Source organism: Pituophis catenifer, unplaced genomic scaffold (genome assembly GCF_029215685.1).
Source record: "Pituophis catenifer annectens isolate HBS135680 unplaced genomic scaffold, rPitCat1.0.hap2 SCAF_14, whole genome shotgun sequence".
Classification (NCBI taxonomy): domain Eukaryota; kingdom Metazoa; phylum Chordata; class Lepidosauria; order Squamata; family Colubridae; genus Pituophis; species Pituophis catenifer.
Window position 1 is genome coordinate 2,373,300 of NW_027256894.1, and position 25,401 is coordinate 2,398,700.

Consider the following 25,401-nt stretch of genomic DNA (forward strand, 5'->3'; position numbering starts at 1 on the left):
ACCTCATATTTCTTCCAAGAGTTCCGGTTATGAAGGCATGTGTTTTCCTCCAGCATTTTTCCCACAACAGCCCTGTGGCTGAGAGACTGGCCTAAAGTCACCCAAGGAGTTTATTTATTTATTTATTTATTGGTTCGATTTATATGCCGCCCTTCTCCGGAGACTCAGGGCGGTTTACAGTGCATTAAGCAATAGCCTTCATACTTTTGTATATACCTGCTTAGTAGGGCTTTCGGAGCCCCCAAGCGGTGTTCTTTTTTTATACAAAGTCAGCTTATTGCCCCCACAATCCGGGTCCTCATTTTACCTACCTCAAAAGGATGGAAGACTGAGTCAACCTTGAGCCTGGTGAGATTTGAACTTGCAGTAATTGCAGGCAGCTGGTGCTACTTAGCAGCACTTTAGTCCACTACGTCACCAAGGCTCATTTTGTTTTCCTAAATGAGGGTCAGCCTGAACTTTGGGCTTCCCATTGTTAGTCCAACACCTTGAACATTACACATCACCTCGAAGACAATGAGCATTCTCAGATGCTTCCTTGATGCAACGGCTTTTTGAGGGAGAATTTCAATATTCTAGCTTTTTGGTATTTTAAATACTTGATAATTTAGCATTTAGGTCTTTTAGAGTTTCTTTCGTAATATTTTAGTATTGGATTACATGCATTTTTATTCAGTTCATCTTGTTTGTTTGTTCACCCATTAGTGATTTTTTTCTCTTGTATAGTAGTATAGCTGTTAGGCAAAATTTTGCTCAGTCACCCTAAGAAAGGATCTGATCTTTTTGATGGGATTTTTTAATAATTTTGTTGAGGGACTGCAGAATATTTGGGTCCCGCAGCAACTGGTGAAAGAATGATTTATAGTAGAAAGATGCTTTTGTTGGAATTGACCAAACTTTTGTTGGAATAAAAGCAATTTAGAAGAAGTGGCAGATTTTTGCAGCAGCTCAAAAATCTGTAACTCAGCAAAGAGACAAAGGGGTGTCACTTTGAACCTGCTGACTGAAAATAGGTGACTGACAAACAGGCTGTCTAAATCTAAAAATTCATTTTGAAATCTTCAATCAAAAATGGTCAGATTGATCACTTGAAAATACTGACTTGTTTGAAGAAAGCAGTTCAAATTTGGCAGGTTCACTTCCAATTTTTCGGAGTAAATGCTCCCTCCTCTCTTCCCCCCCCATCCCCTCTCCCCCCCAACCACATAATACGATACTCAATGTTTTCGTGGTCTCCTTCTTGGCAAGAGCACCTCAAAATTGCGAGTGCTGCTTAGGAGGAAAAGTTTGTTTTGCCATTGCAGATGAGTCCTGGCTGGAGTGCTTTCCACGAAGAAGCCTGCCGCTTCTGACAGCCAAGGCTGGGGGAATCCCTGCTGCTGGCACAGCCCCGGGTGCTGAGCCTCTGCTCCTAGCCACCACATCCCACTCCGCTTCTCTGCTCCTGCACCTCCTACAGCCCCGTCCCTCCCACTTCCTTTCGAGAGCTGCTTCTGTCAGGAGTGGGAAGAGACTTGTGGGATAAGCAGGCTGCTTTTCACCGAGTTGGACCTCTGCTTGGCTTTGGAGCCTTCTGTGCATGGTCTGACCAGGCAGCACTGGACGTCTCTGGGTTCCCCATGGAGGCCTGCCGAGGGGTGGTGGTGGCCTGGGCTCTTAGCCTCCTGACAGGTAAGCCTGCCTAATCTCTGGAGCCTCCCATGAATCTTGCCAAGAAGACCTGGCTGGGAGGGAGAAGGTGATGCAGGTGGCAGGAAGGTGGGCTTGCTTGCTCGGTTATTTATTCCCTGACAGATGCCTCTCCACGAGGCTTGAATGAGATGCTCCTTTTTTTTGCAAAAGGCAGAAAGGGGAAAGAGGGAGCTACTTCTCCTTCTTTTTTTCCCTCTTTCTTGCATTGCAGCTTTGGCGTTTGGCAGCTGGACCCCATTTGCGATATTTCAATTTGTTGCTTTTGATACTTTCCTTGGCCAAAGGAGGGAAAGGTTCTTAAATGCTTCCGCTCATTCAGAGTCTGGGTCCTCACTGGAGGCTTTTAGGTTAATAAAATTTGCCGGAGCCACCTTTTCAGGGTCTCATGATTCTTTTTTTGCAGCTTGGCCCCCACATATGGGTTCGATGCACAGCTGAAGGCAGCGTATTAAGTTACAGAGGAGGGAGGAGAGGGTGAAATTTCAACTTATTATTGGCCGCGTTCCTGCAAATTTAAACACCATTGTATAGCCTGGGCTGGGGCAGGCGGGGTGTTCTGGCTGAAAGCAGAACTTTCTTTCTTTCTTTCTCTTTCTTTCTTTCTTTCTTTCTTTCTTTCTTTCTTTCTTTCTTTCTTTCTTTCTTTCTTTTTGTGTTATATTTGACATCTCTTTGTGCTCAGTTTCAGCTCAAGGAGCAAAAACACCGTCTTCTGAGACTTTAGAACAAAAGGGGTGGAAAATTGTCTTCTGCACACGTGGTGGTTTTTGGAGAAGGTCTGCTGTTGTATTTGTGTGACTGATTTGAAACGACCCCTCATTTTTTACCAGGCTGAGGAGAATTTGAAGGCTGAAGCACAGCAAATTGTGACTTAGAGAGGGACCGAGCTTCCACGTGGACAAATGATTGTGTTTTGCTTGCCACCAGGCTGATTTCAGGGTTGGCCTTTTTTCTCCTGGGGCAGCAATTCCGCAGATTCAGTGTTTAAAGACGTTGCACTGTCACCACCACAGTAACAATTAGACTGAGTTGCATTTACATTTTAAGCGTATGCGTCATGCTTAGTGTCTGGAGATGCATTATTTCAAGGGATCGATTAACAGGGTGTAAGTCTATTTTTATTTTGCTCCCCGTTTGTTACTACATTCACTTTGTGGCACCTCTGGGAGCCCCAGTAGAGCTGACTGTAAAGGCAGAGTCACCAGGGGCCACTCAGGATCGCTCAAGGGATTGTGGACTGGGCTGTAAGGTTGATAGAATCGGTAGTGGATGGCCTATGTCCTCATTCGTATAGATGTTCCGGGTTGAAGAAAACTGGGCAATCTGCTGTAATATTCCTACCTAGTAATTTTTTCTCCTCCAAGTTATTTAGGAATGGGCTTCTCAGAATTTCCCTCTTTAGAGCAGAATTTTTCAGCCTTGGCCACTTGAAGATGTATGGACTTCAGCTCCTAGAATTCCCCAGCCACGCCCACAGAACTGGTAGTAAAAAAAATTTAATTTCACCACTGCACCTGTCCTAGATCATAGAATCATAGGACTGGAAGACACCTGGGAGGTGTCTGCCCAAGGCAGGAGTCCTTATATCTAAACCATAGGATGAATGGCCGAGTGAACTAAGTATATCTAGCCTAACCAAGAGAAGGATTAAGGTGACATGATAGCAACCTTCTAAAACTTGACAGGCAGTGATAGAGATGAGAGTTGACTTGTTCTCCAAAGCATCAGAAGGCAGGACAAGAAGCAATGGGTTGAATTTCATAAAAAGAGATATAACCTGGAACCAAGGAGAAATTTCCTGACAGTGAAAGCCATTAACCAAAGGAACAGCTTGCCTTCCATAATTGTGGGTGCTCCGTCAGTGGAGGTTTTCAAGAAAAGGTTGGACATTTACTTGTCCTGGATGGGATAAAGGCTCCTGCCTTGGGCAGGGAGTAGAACTCCTCATTCTGTCCATCTGTTTGAATGAAGGGCCATATAGACTGTTGCTGTTGGCATTGTTTCTAAGGTGGCAACCATCAAAGGCCACCAACTTAACCTCTGCTTCTCAATGTCAGCAACTTTAAGGCCATCTGCAGAATTCTGGGAGTTGAAATCCAGATGTCTTAAAGCTGCTGAGGTTGAGATACACTGATCTAAACACACAGCTGGGGCAGACTATTTTCTCCAGTAGGGAGACTCAAGCCTGCCAGTAGCAAAGTCAGCAGCAACCACTGCCATCTGGCTGATCCCAGCAGCCCCTCCTGCTCACCACCCACCTCCAGCCCCCAGCCCAGGCACCTTTTCCCTATGCTGCGTTTCTCCCACTGCAGTTTTTCTTGTAATATATTTGCAGGGTAGATTCTTGGGTGCTGTCAAATATTTTTTGCAAAGGAGGAGGAAGAAATTTATTTAAATATGTCAAGCTATGGTTTGCCTGCCTGGCTTTTTTGTGCCAAAATGATGGAAATAATTATACATTCATATTTTGGTGGTTTGCTGGCAGGTTTTGGAAATGCTAATTCTTGACATTCCAGAGAATGCAATAAATAACGCAAATACTTTACGGCAGTGTTTCTCAATCTTGGCAACTTTATGTTGCATTGACTACAACTCCCAGAATTCCCCAGCTGATGTGGTTTTAGGGAATATATATATCAGGGTTGGGAGATAAATATTTCTAGAACATTTGTTGAAAATAATGTTTACACAGACGTAAAATTATGGACCATATGAGCCTTAGAAATTTCTTTCATTCTCAGGAATTATTTATTTTTATTAATTAATGTATTCATTTTATTTGTATATATTGCTGAATCGGAAAAACTCAGGGGGCTGCCCTGTCGAAGACCCTTCCCAGCCAGGAGTAAAAGCAATTAATAACCTATGAAGTAACATCTCAAAGAAAGTCCTGAAATAGCAAATGGGGAGGGGGGAGTTTTATGTGGTCTAAGGCAAGAGGTGGCTCCATCTGTCCAGATGGAAAGACTGCCCTCTTCTGCAAAAATTCAAGGCATAAAAAGGTGAATGGGGTTTTGATCTAAATATTCGTCCAAAACTTACTTTCAGAGAAAGGAATTATAGAAGAGTAAGAGGGGCACAATGGGAACTACACCATTGTGTAGCTGTTTGTTTAGTGTGCTCATGGCTGCCAGTGCCAGCACATTGGTTTAATGTGTATGCTTACTCTCTTCTAATCCTTTCCCCTCCAATTAATGTAAATCCAAACATTAATTTCCTTCTTCCTCATTATCTGGCACTGGGTGAGCATTTCAAAGGGCAAGGGAAGGTAAGCACAGTTGTGGTCGCTTAATTTCCCACTTAACAACAGAGTTATTGGTCCCAATTGTGGTTGTTAAATGAGGACTACCTGTATTTTTTTTAATCCTAGCTTTTAGGATGCTTGACATCACTTTTCTTATTTCTCTTACCTTGCCAAAATTATCAAATCTCTTGATTTTCCATGGAGGTTTTTTGCATTGAAATCTTTGTCATTTTGATTAGGTTCCCTGGCTTCAACCAAAATGTCTTCTTAAGATGTTTACCCCCTTTAAACCTGGAAGGAGGATTAGGCTTTTCCCGGATATCTGAGTCCTGCAGGTGGGAATCACTCTCCCCATTTGCTCATCTCGCAGGGGATTTGAGTGTTAATCCACTTTAAGACATTAACATATTAACGGAGTTGGAAGGGACCTTGTAGGTCATCTAGTCCAACCTCCCACCCAAGCAGGAGGCCCTACACCATTTCTGACAGATGGCAGTCCAGTCTCTTCTTGAAAGCCTCCAGTGATGAAGCTCCCACAACTTCTGAAGGCAACTTCTGTTCCATGGGTTGATTGTCCTCACAAATTCCTCCTTATTTCCAGGTTGAATCTCTCCTTGTTCAGTTTCCATCCATTGTTCCTTGTCTGGCCTTCGGGTGCCTTGGAAAATAGCTTGATTCTCAGAGAGCTCTTTGCCCAGAGGTGGGTTTTAGCAGGTTCTGACCAGTTCTGGAGAACCGGTAGCAGATATTTTGAGTCGTTCGGAGAACCGCTAAATATCACCTCTGACTGGTCCCGACCCCATCTATTCTCTGCCTCCTGAGTCCCAGCTGATTGGGAGGAAATGGGAATTTTGCAGTAACCTTCACCTTCCACGCCCACCAAGCCACGCCCACAGAACCGGTAGTAAAAATTTTGAAACGCACCACTGTCTTTGTCCTGATGCTGAGCTGGCCCTTTAAATCACAAACTAGGCCCAGAGGAGGTCACCTGACCCCCTGACAGCCAATAAAGGAGAAGAAGTGAACTCTCAGATTTGGCGGGAAAGGGCTGGGGGCCCTTTGAGAAGCAGTTGGAGTCCGGCTGAGGGAAATTCCCTCAGCCAAGTGTTGTGGGCCTGTAGCCAGAATTGCATTGGGGTCCCCCCCCCACACATTTTATATTTTTTAAACTATGTTTTTGTGCCACCATGTGAAACCATGTCTTTCCTTGGGCACCTTTAATAAAATAAATGTATGGTTTTTGTTTGTATGTATAAACAATGGTTTTGTCTTGTGTTGATTATAATTTGAAAAATTAATAACATTTATTTTAAAAAATAAAATAAATAAAATATATTTTTATTCATTGGTGGCCTTCTCCTCTTCTCCCCGCTTCAGCTGGGCTGAGCGACTGACCCCCCCCCCCAAACTTAGGTTTGATTTCCCTTCCCATAGTTTAGCTAGACCCGGTTGTGGTCAAAATTCACCCCTTCAGCCTGGTTAGAGTGCTTTCCTTTTTAAAGGGCATTTTGATATACTGATAATCTATCACTGATGGCCTGTGGTTTGTTTCTTGTCTCTGGAATCAAAAGCAAGTTTGATTCTGGTGGTTGTGGAGCGGCAATGCAGGGAAGAATCAAATCATTCTAACAAAATTACTGTAAATCCACTGGCACAGCCTTCCAAAGCAACATCGGCTGTAAACAGAGACTTGGCAGGTGCATGGAGAGGTTGTAAGAGAGTTATTTGAAGTTTATGGTCTACCCAGCAAGGGGTTAAGGTTACACCCTGATATCATAAAGCTGCTTTTTCAAAGGACAACTGGACTTCCTTTGTTTTTGCTTGAGGATGTTTCACTTCTTATTCAAGAAGCTTCTTCAGTTCTGACTGAAAGTAAAACACATCAAGGAAGCCCTCAGAACTTGTGGCTATTCCAACTGGGCCTTCATGAAATCCAAAAAAAGACCCAGCAGGAGCAACAGACAAAGAAGGGAACAATAAACAAAGCAACGTTGTCATCCCATACATTGCAGGAATATCTGAAACCTCAGGAGGATTTTCAACCAATACAACATACATGCACACTTTAAACCCAAGAATACACTAAAGCAGAAGCTTGTCTATCCCAAGGATAAAAGATCCAGACACAAACTGAGCAATGTGATATATGCAGTACAATGCAGCAAGATGTGCATTGGAGGAACAAAATAACCACTCCATAAATGCATGGCACACCACAGGAGAACAAACCCATCAGGACAAGATTCAGTGGTCCATCTGCATTTGAAAGACAAAGGTCATTCTTGAAAACAGCAAAGTCCACAATCGGGACAGAGAGGACCCCTGGTTTGAAAGAGGAGTCAAAGAGGCCATCTACATTAAGATTGAACAGCCCTCTTTCAACAGAGGGGGAGGGATAAGACACCACCTATCTCCTGTTTATAACCCCATCCTTTCTGCAGTTCCAAGAAGGTTCCACATCATTTTTTTAAAAATTTGATTTATATGCCGCCATTCTCTGGAGACTCAGGGCAGCTTACAATGCATTAAGCCTTCATACTTTTGTATATTTATACAAAGTCAGCTTATTGCCCCCACAATCTGGGTCCTCATTTTACCTACCTTAGAAAGGATGGAAGGCTGAGTCAACCTTGAGCCTGGTGAGATTTGAATTTGTAGTAATTGCAGGCAGTTGATGTTAATAACATGCTTTTAGTCTGCTGCGCTACCAGGGCTCTTTCCACTATCCAGGTGACCCTGAGGCAAGTGGCCTCAATGACTCTCAGAAAGAGTGCTAACCACCAGATGACTGCAAGAATATAAATCCTTCCATCTTCCACATTCAGTCAGAACTGAAGAAGCTTCTTGGGTGAGAAGCGAAATGTCTTCAAGCAAAAACAAAGAAAATCTAGTTGCCTTTTGAAAAAGCACCTATAGGACAACCATGACCTGGATGACTGAGAATCTCCATAGACAGTCATACCCTGATAGTTCTGGTCTGGGAAATTGAGGTACCCTTTGCCCATTTTTCAAGAGGATTAACAAACTGGTTGAAATGGACAATTTGGTAGGAAAAAATCAGTTACACGAGACTGGTTTGTGTCAGCCCTACAAGTTAGAGTGGATCAGGTAGCTAATGCCATATAGGTCAGGACCACTTTTATTGTAACAACTGTAAAACAGAATCTGAATACATTTTCCTCCTTCCTCTCTTTATTTCATGTGAATTGGAATGAGGCTTATCTGAGATGTTTTCTCATATTTTCTTCTTGGCCCAAGCTCAAGATCTTCCTATCTGAGCATTGCTTTGGTGGTAGCGTGAGAGATGTGCTTATCTTGAGCAGAAATATCTTTTTGAAAAAGACCCATGCAGGGCTGTCCACAGGGTGGGGATGTGTGGTTAAAAATCATCTAGATGGCCCTCCTCTTTTTAATGTCTTTTAAAGCAAAGGGGGAAAAAGGAAAAACCATTTGATCATATGGTCACAACTGCCATATGCACTTTTTCAACTCCTTGTGAATGACCTTGGATTCGAGGTATCATTGGGATATCTAGTGTTGTGGGATATTTTAATCCTGCTGCTATGAGATTTTATAAAAGACAGGCAGAGAAGTTGCCATTACAAATCAGCTTGGATTTTTGCAAGCAGAAGCAAAAATAATTATGCCCTCTAAAGAGGAAAAGACTCATAGGTCCTTTGTAAAAAGATGGTTCTTTAAGGTGCGGTATGTGGCAGAAAATTAAAAATAAGGAACTGCATCATTTTCATTTAAGGAAAAAAAATATTTGACCAGAAAACTTTTTAGAATTGATTGATATTCATCAGTTTGGCCAGAAAGATAATCTGAATATTGATAGATTTTGTTAATTGAATCAGGTATGCAGTATAATCAGTCATTGAAGAGTTGTATTTTATAGTTCTGTGCGTTTAAAAGCATTAAGATCTTTTATGTACAAAATTAGTATTTATAATGTAGTTATGAGATTTATGAGGTTTAATGTCAGAATTGATACCAATGTTGCTTGTGAGGAAAATATCAATATTCCTTCTAACATCTATAAACAGTTATTGCTTTTATGTACTTAATATTTCATTAATGACATTCAGGAGACCTTATGCATTTTAATTTTTTAAAATCAGTACATCACAGTCTCCACAATGCTTCTAATACAATAATTATTCACAATAATTAGTTATGAAGCACCCTTCCAAGGATGGTCCAGAAACTGGACCCCTATCTGAGAGCTCCTTCTCTGTGCATCAGTTCAAAATGCCCACAGAAAGTAATTCACACACATTTTCCATGAACTTGCCTGGCCCTACATGAAGTTCAGAACTGCTGATGTGTTCACTGTTCATAATTGTATGTGCCTCAACTATTTATGAGGTGGTTCAGTAGCAGGATGTATCTCTGGTATTGAGGAGTTGCTATGGTGATTTGTTAACAAACCTAAAGTTCAGCTATTATGTAGCTCAATGCTAAAAGAGGTTGAAGAATGTCTCAAATGTTGTCTTTAGTTGTTTGTTAAGTATCACCCCCCCCAAATAAAACAAAATTGGGAGTTTCAAAGGAGGCTCATTCTATATTTACAGTGGTACCTGTGAAAGATTATCGGAATATCTATTAATCTAAAGGGAAAGTCTTCCGTTTATCCAGTTGTTTCCAACTCCAGGGGTTGGTGCTCATCTCAATTCTTAGCTGAGGGAGCCAGTGTTGTCTAAAAACATTTCTGGGTCATGTGGCCAGCACGACTATATGCTGAAGCACATGGAAAACTATCCTCTTCCCACCAAAGTAATACCTATTTATCTACTTATTTGCATGCTTTCAAACTGCTAGGTGGGCAGGAGCTGGGGCAAGGAATGGGAACTGACCCTGTCGTGCAGCACTCTGGGCTTAAGGTTTAAACCTGAGCTGTCAGCTTTCCAGCTGACAAGCTCAGTGTCTTTAACAGCTGAGCCACTGTGCCCCCCAATATCTATTAAACTACATTGTTTTAATTAGCAAATGTTTTTAAGGCTACTGTGAGAGAAAAGAAAGAAACCTTGATATCTTCCATGGAAGACCTGAAGCAGAGATTTTGGCAACGTGTGGCTGTACTATTCAGGCTTTCAGAAAATGAAGCAGTTGCTCAATGCTCTGGTACCACCATTTTTGCTGCTGATTGAAAACACCTGCAAGCATAGCAATTGTGAAGTGATGCAGGTTTCACCTGATCTTGGAGATTAGGAGTGGAAGCTGCATTCTTGTAGAAGTAGGATAGTTAAATCATTTCATTGAGAGTGATGCAGTGGGATGGCCACAAGTTACTCATCACAGCTAGAGAGCTCCATCCTAAAGACTTCTAAACTTCCTGTCTCTTGAATTGAGACTCACAGGTGTATGGTTGTATGTTGTGATGTCCATGAAAAAGATTCCTGCCATTCTCTACAAATTATGATTTATAGCTCAATCTGATGTACAACCTCTGGCTTAGAACAATATACCAATCCAAGTTGCATGGGCTGCTTTCCCCAAGTAGGCACCATTCAAATGTGTAAGATACATCTTTGGATGGGCTAAGGCTAGAAAGCAGGAGATTATGAGTTTAAATCCTGCCTTATCCATGAAAGACAGTTGGGTGACCTTGGGCCAGTCATTCTCTTTCAACTTACCTCACAGGAAAAGTTGTGGGGAAAATAGGAGAAGGGGGGTATGTCAGATATGTTTGCTGCTTTAAGTTATTTGTAAAAATAATAAAGGCAGGATATAATAAAATATAAAATGCTCTATAGTGGTAGGATATGATTCCTCGGTATTCTGCGCAGGTTCTTTCCTGATCTATCTGAATGGAGAGAACAAGCTCATACTGCAGGAGACATAGTGTTCTGTTTGCCGTTTGACCAAAGCAGCACTTTCAGAAAAATAGGAAATGCTTAGCCAAATGCTGGCTGAAAATTCCAGTTAAGATTTATCCCTGAGCCAATTCTGTTTCACTTTGACAAAGACAAGGCACTGCTTTGATCTCCTTCATTTTCATTCAGTTATACAGCTGAAATTAGATATAGTAGCAAACAACTACACATTCTTTTAAATTCCTTCATCCATTGCTAATGGAAAATATTTGAGGGTGGGAGGGGAAGGCAATATATATCAGAATTGGGATGCTATACTGGTAAAGTATGTGAGCTGTGTATCCCTTAGGGCTTAGGCCCTTGATAGACCTCTCATTGTTGGGTGATTGAAGCAAAAGCATTATATATTTTTCCCTCCCTCTGCACATATAAAAGAGTGTGCTGTATATGTCCTTAAACCTGTCAGAACTGTAATATTACTGCAAATGTGGCCACCCAAGTGTGTTTGGTTAGTTGCATTAAATACATGAGCTGCTTCCATTAGGTGCTTATACGTTGCTTTAAGCAATTGTTTGTCTTCATCATGATCTCTTGAACAAAACATAACTGGATGGGTTCAGCTACTATGCTAAAGCAAAGTTGAACAGATAATATTATGGCTCAGCACAGTGGCCCAGCCTAAATGGACTGCCTTTAGAAACTCCTCAGAAATGGTTCATTAGGGCAGAAGGTTGTTATGCAAATGTTGGCTAGATGTGTAGTTGGGCAGAAAATTCCAGGTTCAAAGATGTGATGCAGATTTTAATTCTTGAGTGCTTCTCCTAGATGGCCCAATGGACATGTGCTCCCTTCACTCATTCAGCTGCATTAATAGTCCAGTTGGTCTAGGTCAGGGGTGGGCAAATGTGGCTCTTTTACAACCTGTGGACTTCAACTCCCAGAATTCCTGAGACAGCCAAGCTGGCTCAGGAATTCTGGGAGTTGAAGTCCACAGGTTGTAAGAGAGTCACATTTACCCACCCCTGGTCTAGGTCATCATAAAGTGTGGAGGCAAAGAGGAAACTAGTGGAGAACAATAGAAAAACCATGATGCAAATAAAGGGGAAAAAGAGGAGCAATGCCAGAAGAAGGCCCAGTCATTGATGGGGCACATGGATTAGAAATAAGGGCAGCTGGATGGAACTGGGGTGCTATCATCCCAGTGTTGTTTTTTACTTGAAGTTGTTTTGCAACCCTTTCTGTGTATCATGACCTAGTTTTGTTGATACTGTGCTTGGGGGTGCGATGGCTCAGCAGTTAAAGATGCTGCGCTTGTCAGCTGGAAAGCTGACAACCTAGATTTGTGACCTGAGCGCCCACACAATAGGTGGAGCTTCTATTCTTGCCCCAACTCCTGCCAATTTAGCAATTCGAAAGCATGCAAATGTGAGTAGATAAATACTTTCGGTGGGAAGGTAACAGTGTTCCATGTGCCTTGGCGTGTAGTCATGCTGGTCACATGATCACGGAAGTGTCTTCAGAGAACGCTGACTTCCTCAGCTAAGAAACAGGGATGAGCACTTTCCCCTAGAGCGGACACGACTGGACAAGGAAAAGCTTGAACTTTACCTTGATTGTGCTTGATTGGATTTTCTCAATTCCTGTTCAAGGAGATGAGCTCATCTTGATTTTAGGAGGCAGCCAGGAAATGAATAAATGCCATAGACCTCCAGCCATATGCATATTGCCACCTGACAAGATGCTGAACCAGTAAACCAGAGACTGAATTACAGTAAGGATTATTATCCAAGATTCCCTCCTCCCCCACTTTATGCTATAGTTAGGGTATGATCTCTGGGCAGCAAAAATCTGGGTGATCACTAGATGGCAGCAGGTTCTGGCTGTAAACCAGCGGTTCTCAACCTGGGGGTCGCGACCCCTTTGGGGGTCGAACGGCCATTTCCCAGGGGTCGCCAAAGCCCTCTCTCGCCCCCCCCCCCCCGCCTTCACTCACCCTCTGCCTCTGCTGCATCGCCCGGTCGCCGTTCGCTTACCCCACCCACTCCCAATCTATTGCTGCCTCTGGAGTCCCAGCTGGTGGCTAGAGGGAAAAAAAACTTTAAATTCTTGCCGAGGGGCTTCAAAGAGCTAGCTGCAAAGAGGTAAATTCCTGGAGCAGATTTTTTTCCTCCTAGCTATACTGAAAAGAGAAAGCGAAAGCAGGGTCTTAGCTGCAACGTGACAAAATGAGGCAGAGAGGTTTCTTTTTCTTTTTCCTCACCAAAAAAGGTAGGTACAAAACTGCAAACAATGGGAAATTTAGGGCAAGAGGAGGTTCAAGATTTTAAAACACAAAAGAAAAAAAGCTTTATTTAACTAGGGAATTGTAATAATTGAGATACTATTAATTGTATATTGTGCTGAAAGCAGAAATGGTTAAGTTGTGGTTTGGAGGAATATATGCGGGAAATTATTTGGTTTATTATTATTGGTAAATATAATTAATTGATTTGTAAGAAATTGGATTGCATGGAAATAATTGGAATATTCATGTTCATATTGATTAATATACAAAAAAGGTAGTTATATAACTAATTGATTTATATTAAAATGTTGAATTTGTATTAAACAACTGTATTACATAATTAACCAATGTGAGGATGGATATAAAAATAGATGACAATGCAAAGGGGTATAATATAGAATAGAAGGGAAAAATTGAATTTGATTAAGATTAGAGATGAGGATGAAGGGTAATATTGGTTTTTTTAAAAAATAGTTGAGGAATAAATATGGTAAAAAGGAAATATAGAAATTGTAAATTTAATTGAAATGACTAAATACTGTGTTGGAAGAAATATCCTTCTGGGTTCTGCTCCAAGTGGGGAAAAAGACACTGGAAACATGGAGACTGTTTGGAAAGATGTTTTAATAGTGGACAGGATCACATGGCTTGATGGGGCCCATTGTGTTAGTTTCTGTTGCTATTGTGTTGCAAATGTCCTTTGACAAAGGATTGACTTTCTGCCTCTGGCCCATTAACAAAGGGTGGGGGGCAGGAAGGTGGGAGCTGCTTTGTCTGTAAAATATGCTTCTCCATTTCTCATCCAGGGAAATATAATATTCTGCCTTTTTAATATTTCCCAAAATATTTCATTCTTCTAGGAAAGGGGTGGCTGCTAACCTCCTACAACTGTTTAAATTTGTGGACCGGCCAAATACTCTGTTCAAAGAAAATATGTTGTATGTTTGTATGTGTGTTTCTAATTATTGCTATTTATTCCTATTTGTTCTCTTTTATTCTTTAAAGTTTAACAATTCATTCTTTATCTTAATATCTTTATATTTGCTTGGGGTTGGCTTTCTTCCCTTTCATCTTTTTTATTGTACAGCAATCTTTCTCCTCAAACCTACCACCTCTGTCTTTTCTTTCTTACTTAGTTTCTCTTCCCCCCACCCTCTTTTTCTCCTCCCTACTTCCTCTTCCTTTCTCCTTCTCCTCCTCTCTTCCTACCTCTCTTACCCTCACTCCTACTCTAATTTCCATTCCTTCATCCCTCTCTATTGCTGTATCCTTTTATGCATATGGACTACTCAGAGGGCTGAAAAAGTTATTTTTGACTGGTCCTCGCACTTTTGACCAGTCCTCGAACTTACGACTGTCCTCACAATTTATGTTTTTGCCCTATCTTGTCACCATGGTGAAGAGAAGCAGTTATGAAATGAGTGACACGGTTGTTAAGAATGGTACAATGGGCATAAATGATGACCAGTCATAACTGTGAAGACCAGTCAAAAGTGTGAGGACCTGTCAGAAATCACATTTTTCAGCCCTCTGGGTAGTCCTTTTGTGCACAGGGACTACTCAGAGGGCTGAAAAAGTTATTTTTGACTGGTCCTCGCACTTTTGACCAGTCCTCGAATTACGACTGTCCTCACATTTTACGTTTTTTGCCCTATCTTATACCATGTTGAAGAGAAGCAGTTGTGAAATGAGTGACATGGTTGTTAAGAATGCTGCACAGGCATAAATGTGAGGATGGTCATAAGTGTGAGGACCAGTCAAAAGTGTGAGGACCTGTCAGAAATGACTTTTTCAGCCCTCTGAGTAGTCCCTATACACATAGCCATGGCCACCCGGTCACATGACCAGCTAGCCACGCCCACCCGGTCACATGACCTCCAAGCCACGCCCACAAAATAAGCCACGCCCACAGAACCGGTAGTAAAAGAAATTTAGAACCCACCCCTGGTTGGGGGTCACCACAACATGAGGAACTGTATTAAAGGGTCGCGGCATTAGGAAGGTTGAGAACCACTGCTGTAAACATAACTAAAAAAAAATCTGAGTAAGCTAAACATAAAAATAATTTTTACCTCCTGTCCAATAAAAAAAAACCATTCTGGATTTGTAACAAATGATTTCACCTGAAATAGGATCTTTTTCAAGCTACATTGATTTACCACCAGCTTTTAGTAATATGTGTAGAAGCGGTTACAAACTGCAAGCTGAATATAAACAAATCCAGGCACTTTGTGTTCTTTTTCCTTCTCTCCCCTTTACAATATATATTTGCTAAATGGCTTGCCTCATACAAGGACTAGATTCCTTTTCAGCATTCTGATTATGAGGAAAGAAAAAGGGATTCTCCCATCCCTCCAGAGAATTCCCTTATATTTACATTCTAGATGTCTTTACAACTTGAACTCGCCAGTCAAAAATGACTTTTGTAGAACTTAAAGCAATGTCAGGAAGTGATTTCCTTCAGCAATGACCTCCCCTTTCCCAACAATGTTGTTGAAAACAAGCTTTGCCAGACCAAGGCATTGGTTCTTTCAAATACTTTACTAAAAACCATGGAAAATCTTGTGACACCTTAAAAGTAAAGATTGTTTTATATATATATATATTCTTCAGAAAGTCATGGAGCAGGGAAAATAGAAGGGAAAACAGAATTACCTGTGGACGTGGCTGGAAATGAATCAGCAGTAAGATGTGACACAACCTTTCCTGAATGGAATAACTACCAGATGTAGTATAGTCTTATTTAATCTTTAAGAAAATATGCAGTTTCTTCTGTGAAATCACAACCCAGGTCGTTAGCAGTAGTGCTTGAGTAGACCTACTCAAGAATTGTTCCATCACTGTTTTAGGGACATCATAATTTCTGCTGTGAAATAACTTAGTTTTGCTGTGTATCCAGTTATTTTTTTATTTTTTTTTGTACAGAGTTTGGTGAGATTATCCAACAGAAGAGTAGTGTGGGGCTGCTGACAGAAGGTGCCTTCTGTGGCAAATTCTTGAGGCACTTGGCAAATAAAAATCATCCAGATATGAACCAAGTTGAACTCTAGCTGGAAAGTGTCAGTGGAGACAACTGGGGCTCCATTTTGTGACGTCAACCAAATTTGTGAAATCTGAGGAAGCACATAAAGGTCTTAGTAGTATCAACTATACTTTTTCAAGAGGCAACTGGACTTTGTTTTTTCTTTGAAGACGTTTCGCTTCAGAACTGAAGAAGCTTCTTGGATGAGAAGCAAAACATCTTCAAAGAAAAAAAAGAAAGTGCAGTTTCCTCTTGAAAAAAGCACCTTTGGGACAACCATGACCTGAGTGACTGAGAATCTCCATAGATACTCTCAGCTATACCATTTCCCTCCTGGGTTCCTGTCAATGGCTGTCTCACAACGATGGTTAAGACTGGGACTTCAAAACAGTCACGTGTCACTTTTTTCAGTGCCATTGTAGCTTCAAACAGTCACTAATTGAATGGTTGTAAGTCAAGGACTTGTCTTATATTTTTTTGAACCCTGAAATAAGCGATTGGCCTTATTGCCATGTGCTCAAAAGCCCGATTGGGCTTATTATCAGGGGATATATTATTTTCACAGTGCTTTGTTTGGAACTAAATACACTTATTTAGAAAGAAAAAAATAGATTGTGGACATCCTGTGAAAAGGGTTAGATTCAATAGCATTCCAGTAAATTGATAATTGATAAGCAATTGAATCACTACTGGTAGCTATGTTTTAAATGAGTAATTCTCTCACAACAGACAATTTGAAAGAGTATCCGCAATATAATCTTAGAACTGCAAATTGCCCGTGTCAGATGTAAATGCCTTATTCTCTATTGTGTAAATAATGTATATATGGGATATCAAGGGTTAACTTATTCTTTGGATTTTAATGTATTCATAATCTACCACTCCCATTCCTGGCTCCACCCCTTGTATATATAAGGAGCCAACCTCACCATTTTCTTTGCTTCTATCTTGAATATTCAGCGAATATAGAATGCCTATTATTATTAAAGAGAAATATATTTAAATCTCTAATTCCTATTATCTTTATTGAGTCTGATCCTGAAAATATTGCAACAAGCTGGTAGCAGAGGATGGTTAATTGACTCAATAAATAATTAAAAATGTCTAAGAAAGATAGGTCCAACACCAGGGCCTACAGCAAGGAAATAGAAACTGAACAAGAGATGATCAACGAATCCACTAACGCGATTTCGAGAGAATCCGAAGAATACACCACTGAAGAAGAAGAACTGATAAATGAAAATAATGACCAGGAAGAAATCGAAATAGAAAATAACGAACTCAGGTCAGAGATATTGAAGATACTAAAAAGCCAGAAGAACGATGAAAGCCTCATCGCGAACCTCCAAGAAATGCTGAAGAACAACGGAGCAGCGAGAGAGAAAAACATCGTTAAAGAAAAACCCAAAGATCAAAAAACTGTGAGTGAAATGAATACTGAGAAAGTCGTTGTGAAAAAGAAAAGATGTGATCCCGCGCGAAATTTTGAATGGCAGCCATCTTGGTTTCAACGAACTTCAAAAGAGAGTGAAGCAGAGCCAATCAAAACGCTCAGTTCAAAATTTCTGGCGCGAAAAACGCTATCAGACGACGAAAGTGAAAAAGAAGACTCAAACTCTTCAGAAGAACCAGAATCAGAAAGTGAAGACGATTTAACAAAGTCTCAAGTAAAGTCAGCAATAAAAACGCTTTTTGCTGCTTTTGGGCCAAGATTGAAAATTTCCAGGGCACCAACGAAGAAGCAAGAGATCAAACCGACAACTCGAGACCTGCACGCTCCCATCCTGACTTCGAAGGCGACGACACCTGAGCCCAGAGAGCCATGCCGATTCCGTCCTACACCGCAGACCGGATCAAGTGCCAACGCACACGAAAGAAAGAGAAGAGCTGTCGCCACCACCAGAACCCCTAAAACCGAACCAGAGACCGACTCATCTGAAGAGGAGCGGAACGAGAGAGCTGAAATGGAGAGAACCTTCCACGACGACGCCAAGGAAGAAATGAGCAACGCGCATGTGCAAAGCTACGTAGACGGCCCCGAAAGAATTGAACTGGCCAGAGAACCGCGCAGACTCGTTGCGAGCATCCCCATGCCGTTCTGTAATTTCCTGCACTTGCGAGACCACGGACTGCCTCAGGTTGTAAGTAATGGACAAAATAATGTGGGGAACTTACCCAGTGACTTCCCAAAACTTAGAATTGATGGCATTAATTTACAAGAGTGGTATCAACAACTTCAGGTTGTCTTTATGAAAGAAAATTTACTATTCTTTATAACTAGTCCTCCAAGAAGACCTTGGACTTTAAAAATAGATTGTTTACATCATAGAGCATTTTTCATAATAATATCTAGCGTGTCTCCTGCAATGTATCATAGCATCAAATCAAACCTAACTGTGTCAGAAATAATTCAATGCATGTTTAATCTATTTCACAGCGATAGCGTAGCTACAACTACAAGAATGTCTAAGGATTTCTTTTCTTCTAGAGTGAAACCAGGGGTTTCTATAAGTGAGCATTTGATATCTCTAAACAAAATAAGAGCTGAGCTGCAATTGAGGGGGGAAGTGATTTCAGATCAAACAATGAAAAGTGTTATTATCAATTCACTTGATTCATCATGGGATAGCTTTATGTCACACTTAGATACTATTAATTTAGGATATTTAACCATAGAAAGTCTATCTAACAAATTGATAGCAGAAGACAATTCAAGAAAAAATCGTTCCAGTAATCAAACAGAACACAAATCTTTTAGGAAAGTAGCTTTCCAAGAAAAATATAATGAAGCCTTTAGATGCCACAATTGTGGGTCCAGGGAACACAGTAGAAGAGACTGTCCCAAAGTCTCAAGGGAGAGACATAGGCCAGAATATAGGAGCAAATACAATTATAGACAGTCTTCCACAGATAGACACAAATATAGAAGTCCACCAAATTACAGAGAAAGTAGAGGGGGTAGAGAAAATTCAAAAGAGAGAAAATCTGGGTCACTAAATGGACTAAACAAACAAGAAAGCACCAAAACACAACAAAATGAGAACAATAATTGGCTTATTGATTCTGGTGCAACCAATCACACCACTAACAACAAAAGTATATTATCTTCATTTACAGAAGATAAGTTTGTGATAAAGGTAGCTAATCAAGAAAAGGTTCAAGTATTAGGCAGAGGAAATGTGACCTTGCCTGGTTTAGGTAAAATAGAGGGGGTATTATTAATCCCAGAAATACCTCATAACATACTAAGTGCTATAAAACTAAGCAGAGATTCTGACATCAATATAGTTTTCTCAAAGGGGAAAGCAACTTTAGAGAAGGACAAAACAAATATAGGCACTGTGATGATAAAAGGAGGTCTACCCTATCTGATAACAAAAGAAAGATGGTTACATAACATTGATTCAAATATGGAAGATTGTATTGAAGCAGATGATGAAAATGTTAGTAACAGTGACAATGATGAATGTAAAATACCTCATGATCACAAAAATACACACAATGAGAAGAAACCAAAAATAGGTAAACCAATTCATGATGAGTGTGCTCACATCTTACATAGGAAGTTAGGACATGCAAGCTTTCCTGTAGTTCAAAAAATGACTGAACACGCAGAAGGTGTCAAAATAAAAAATTGTGATAATTATTTGGAATGCTCAGTATGTAAATCCACCAAACTAAAAACCAGTCCCAGACCAAAAAAATCTAACAGATCAACTAACAATATTTTTGACTTAGTACATATGGATTTAGTTGGTCCATTAACTCCATCAATTACCTATAGGAAACGTTACTTTCTAACAATAGTGGATGATTATAGTCGCTATGGTTTTGTTTACACATTAAAGCACAAGGATGAAACCTTTCAGAAATTTAAGGAATTCTACAAACGCATAGAAACACAACATAATATCAAAATAAAACAAATTATGACAGATAGGGGATGTGAATTCATGTCTAAAGAATTCTCCCAATGGTTAAAGGATAGGGGAATGCTACATTTCACGTCCAATCCATTTTCTGCGTTTCAAAACGGGATTGCAGAGAGAAAGAATTCCACACTACAAACCATGATTAGATGCACATTAGAGGATGCTGGTTTAGGCAAACAATTCTGGTCAGAAGCCCTACATTATTCAAATTACACTCAAAATAGAACCTGGTCCAGTATTGTGAATAAGACACCGTATGAGGTGATGTACAATAGGAAACCTAAATTAGCACACATGCACATATTTGGAGTCACTGCAGATGTGCACATACCTAAGCAGTTGAGGAGAAAGGGAGAAAACGTATCCAGAAGATTAAGATTTATGGGATATGAAACTGGAACCAAAGGGTACAGATTCATTGATAATAATAACAAATTTATAGTCTCCAGAACAGCTGTGTTCCATGAGCAGGCCAATTGGTCTAAACTGCACCTTAATGAAATATTTCCAAATAAATGCAAAGATGCGATATCTTGCGAGGAAGGGACAATAGAAAATCAAAACATTAACAAAAATAAGAACAAAACCAAAACTTGGACAAATAGTCAGCATAAAATAAAGACAGACACATTAACAAAAAAGGAAGCTAGATATTTGCACGACAACCATAGCAAACCTGAAAGAGCTATTAGAAACAATAGAAATCAAATACCAAGTAAATACAAAGATTACATAATGCATATGAATGGAGAACAAATAACACCTAATACATATGAGGAAGTATTAAAACTCCCTCGTGAAGAAAGAGAAAAATGGGAACTAGCTATGAAAAAAGAGATGGAAAGTTTGCAAGGATTAAATGTATTCACTCCTGCGATCGCACCTAAGGATAAAACAATTATAGGTACCAGGTGGATTTATAAAATTAAGAACCTAGAAGGAGGCAATACTTTATACAAGGCTAGACTAGTTGCACAAGGTTATGCACAAAAATATCCAGAAGACTATACTGATACATACTCCCCCACGGTGAGGACAGAGAGTGTTAAAACAGCTCTAGTAGTAGCATCTGCACTCAATCTGGACGTATTTCAATATGACATACAGACTGCGTATTTACACGCAAAACTAGATAAGGAAATATATGTAAGAGCACCACATAGTCAATACACTAATAAGAATGAAATTTGGTTATTAAATAAGAGTCTATACGGATTAAAGCAATCTGGCAAGAGATGGTACGATTGCTTGGTAAAAGTACTAAAGACCATGGATTTCAACGCTACCACTGCTGATAACTGTTTCTTTGTAAAAAAGAGTGATGATCACATTGAATTTGTATTAATTTATGTGGATGATATCTTATATATAGGAAAACACAAAGAGAGCAGAGAAATCTTTGTAAATAAGTTAAACGAACATTTCTCGTTGAAATCTCTAGGTAAAGTGAATAAATACCTTGGTGTACAAATTAACAAAACTAGAAGGGGATTCAAACTTACTCAGAAAGATAAGATCATTGAACTTCTAAACAAATGTAATTTAAACAATGCCAAAACCTGTGACACTCCTATGCAAACTGATTTCCTTAGAAACACTGATGAGTCTTCCCCTGAATTTAAAGATAATACATTTTACAGATCAGTTATAGGCTCACTACTTTATATATCTAATTGGACCAGACCAGATATTGCATTACCTCTCAATTTATTGTCAAGATATGTTAGCAAACCAACCATGTATCATTGGGAAGCTGTCAAAAGAATTCTAAGATATTTGAAAAGTACATTAGATTTTTGTTTAGTATTAGAACCTAATAATGACAAAGAACCAAAAATTACCTGTTATGCGGATGCAGATTGGGCTGGTGATACATCATGCAGAAAGAGTACTTCTGGTTATATTTTTCTATTGAATGATTGTCCAGTTTACTGGTACACTGGTAAACAAGAACTGGTAGCCACTTCAACCACAGAAGCGGAATATGTTTGTTTATCCAAAGCTGCAAATAACCTTGTATGGTTCAATGACTTGATCTCAGATGTTTGGAAAAAACCTGCATTACCTTTTGTTATGCATGAAGATAATAAAGCAGCCATTGAAATATCCAGATCCGATGCCATTGGACAAAGGTCCAGGCATATTGATATAAAATTTAAGCACGTGAGACAATTATCTCAAGATGGGTTCATCAAAGCAATACATTGTGATACTTCTGAACAATTAGCTGACATATTAACGAAGCCTTTACCTTCTAAACAGCACAAATATTTAACTTCTAAATTGTATGTATTATATTGTCCTGAATCTGAATGTAATTGGTGTTGTATAGTGAACCGGCATTTAGAGGGGGATTTGTCAGATGTAAATGCCTTATTCTCTATTGTGTAAATAATGTATATATGGGATATCAAGGGTTAACTTATTCTTTGGATTTTAATGTATTCATAATCTACCACTCCCATTCCTGGCTCCACCCCTTGTATATATAAGGAGCCAACCTCACCATTTTCTTTGCTTCTATCTTGAATATTCAGCGAATATAGAATGCCTATTATTATTAAAGAGAAATATATTTAAATCTCTAATTCCTATTATCTTTATTGAGTCTGATCCTGAAAATATTGCAACAGCCCGTTAGCCAAAATGGCTAGGAATATCTAGGCTACATGATTTCAGTTTGTGTTTAATCTGTCATGGTTGCTACATCCTTGATAACTCATGTTAATCTGGGTTGGTACTTATTGTTTTAATACGAAAGCTTCAACTGAGTTACTGTCAATTCAACATTACTCATTACAGCAGAGGAAAACACTTCTCCAATAACTGGGGCTCAGATTTTAAGAACTAGGATGAATCCAGTTCAAGTCAAGCCATAAATAATATTAATCTAGCTTCTGCACCAGACATATCCACTGGGAGCAAAATTTGTGATGAAACCACATAATCTCAAAGACTCAAATTTTCAAATACCTCAACCTATTAAAACAATGGCCCAGTGTTTCAACTAATTCCATCCAACTCTGAAGCCATTAGGATAATCACTTTGAACTGGATCCAGTTCGTATTTCTGTTGCAGATTCATGTAACAAACTCCTAGTTGAGATCCCGGTTCACTTAATTCCATCCTGGCTGACATTTTGGAAGATATTAATGATTTTTTTTTTTTCAGGAAGTCTTTCCCTCATTTTATAAATGGCATCTGGAATTTCTCTTTTTATTATTTTCATTTTTTTATTTTTATGTGTGGAATGAATTGTCTTTATTATTGTATTTGTCTCCATATAATGCAAATTATCATTGTGATGTTTTAGTTGTTTTTTATATTCTGTGTAAGAGTCTGAATTCTGGCTGGTGGGGTCCAAGAGAAGAGGCTTTTCTGCCTTGGCTCTCACCCTCTGGAACATGATTCCCCCTGAAGTGAGATGTTCACATATATCAGTAAAGGACCCTTTTGGCCTTCTCAAAGGGCCTGAAAGCTTAGCTCTGCCTATTGGCCTCAGGCTCCATGGCACATGTCATAATGCAAGGGATTAATGGATTCAGATAAGATCCCACCTCCCCATATCCATTTGCTCCTTTCCTTGCCACCTTTTTATTTTTTAAGTCAATTTTAATGTTAATATGGTATTTTTTTGTTTTTAATGTTTCATCTTGCTGTTTTTATTTGGTTGCAAGCTGCCTAGAGTTGCCTCTAGATGAGATGGGCAGCATATAAATTTAATAAATAAATAAATATATGTTTAATAAATACATTGGAAAAAATGAAAACATTAAAAACTAACAGTCCTCCATATACAATGCAAATATTCCCAGTAGACATGGGGAATCAGTAGTGAGTGCAAAGTAAGATCAACAGTGATAAGATAGTGGCCACATCACACATAAAAAAGGTCATCACACCATCATGGTTGCTATCTTGAATTTGTTACCATATCCTGTGGATATCCTTGTGGGGAAGCCATTTTTATCAGTGACCTCTCTCTACATGCTACATTATAACATCTTCTTCAGTCCAGGTTGATCTAGTGGTGATGCCTGGAGAAGTCCATATAATTTTCTTGGCAAGAGTATCAATGTGCTTTACTATTACCTTCTGAGATGGTTTATCATCTTTTCAAAGATTTCCTGGTGGCTTTAGTTTATGTCTAAGAACTAACCAGGATTAATTTTGGTTACCTTTTTCAGATCAGCCAAATATAACCATACATTTATATAGATTATTTGTGTCTTCTTCTTGAGTCTTTTTTCCAATCTTTTTATCCCACCTTTATTATTCTTATATAGTAACTCAAAACCTCCCTCCTCCTATTTTTCCCCAAACAACAACCCTGTGAGGTGAGTTGGTCAAGAGAAATGACTGGCCCAAAGTAACCCAGCTGGCTTTCATACCTAAAGTGGGACTACAACTCACAGTCTCCCAGGTTCTAACTTGGTGTTAATCCAAATTAAACAAACTGGCTTTTGTCATGGGCACTGCCATTCTGCATTCTGTAATGGTACAGCCAATTGTGGGACAATTAAATGAAATTAATTAGCACTTCTAATGATAGCTAAGAACACATGTGTTAAAGGCTGGACAACTCACAGCCCACAAGCTCCATGTGGTTCCCAATCCTATGACTGGTTTGTTAAAATTTAGAAGCAGAAAACAGTGACACAATTTCTAACCAATTTCTGGTAGGGAGCAAATTCAATAAGGTATGTGAAGCCTTTCGGCAGGGTCAGCACCATTGAAACTCCCCAAAACAAAATGAAAACCCAGATACTTTATATTATTGCTTCTTTGCCCACTCCATCCACCCTCATATATTCCCCATTAAAATACTGCTAAAACAGGGGAAACCTTAAAAAGAGCTGAGGTGGCACAGTGGTTAGAGTGTAGTACTGCAGCTGTTTCAGCTGACTGCTAGTTCAGCAGATCAGTGGATCAAATCTCACCGGCTCAAGCCTTCCATCCTTCCGAGGTGGGTAAAATGAGGACCCAGAGTCCTCGGAGAGTGGGCGGCATAGAAATATGACAAATAAATAAATAAATAAATAAAATTCATGGAATTAGGAAAAAGTAGCATTCTCTTCCTTATCTTTTGGGATCCAATATCAAATATGTTATTTGTGGAACACTCCCAAGGACAAAAACTTTCAACCAGGACAATGGGAAATCGGATAAATATTTTATCCTTCATTTAGTCTTACTCTGCATATTTCCAGTTTCCAGACACAATATGCATAATGCCAATATTTTTGTGGGCAAAAATAAATTCCTTTAGCTTTTTTCTACTGTTCTTTTAGGTCAGCCCTTTTTGCCAGAGAGGTCTCACACCTAAAAAAAAACCTCCTAAGCATCAAAAGACAAAAGGACAGAGAATACTAGGAAAAGGACTTTTGTACTTTAAATGTGAATATGGTAG

The 25,401-nt window shown here is 39.6% G+C and overlaps 1 protein-coding gene across 1 annotated transcript in view; it reads left to right on the forward strand.

Annotated features, from left to right (window-relative positions):
* The window catches only part of ITGA11 (integrin subunit alpha 11), a 131,332-nt gene that overhangs the window by 2,579 nt on the left and 103,352 nt on the right, over positions 1-25,401 (forward strand). The window contains exon 2 of the mRNA XM_070953806.1: positions 1,593-1,671. Within this exon, the coding sequence (XP_070809907.1) occupies positions 1,593-1,671 (79 nt within the window). The remainder of the gene's footprint in view (positions 1-1,592; positions 1,672-25,401) is intronic.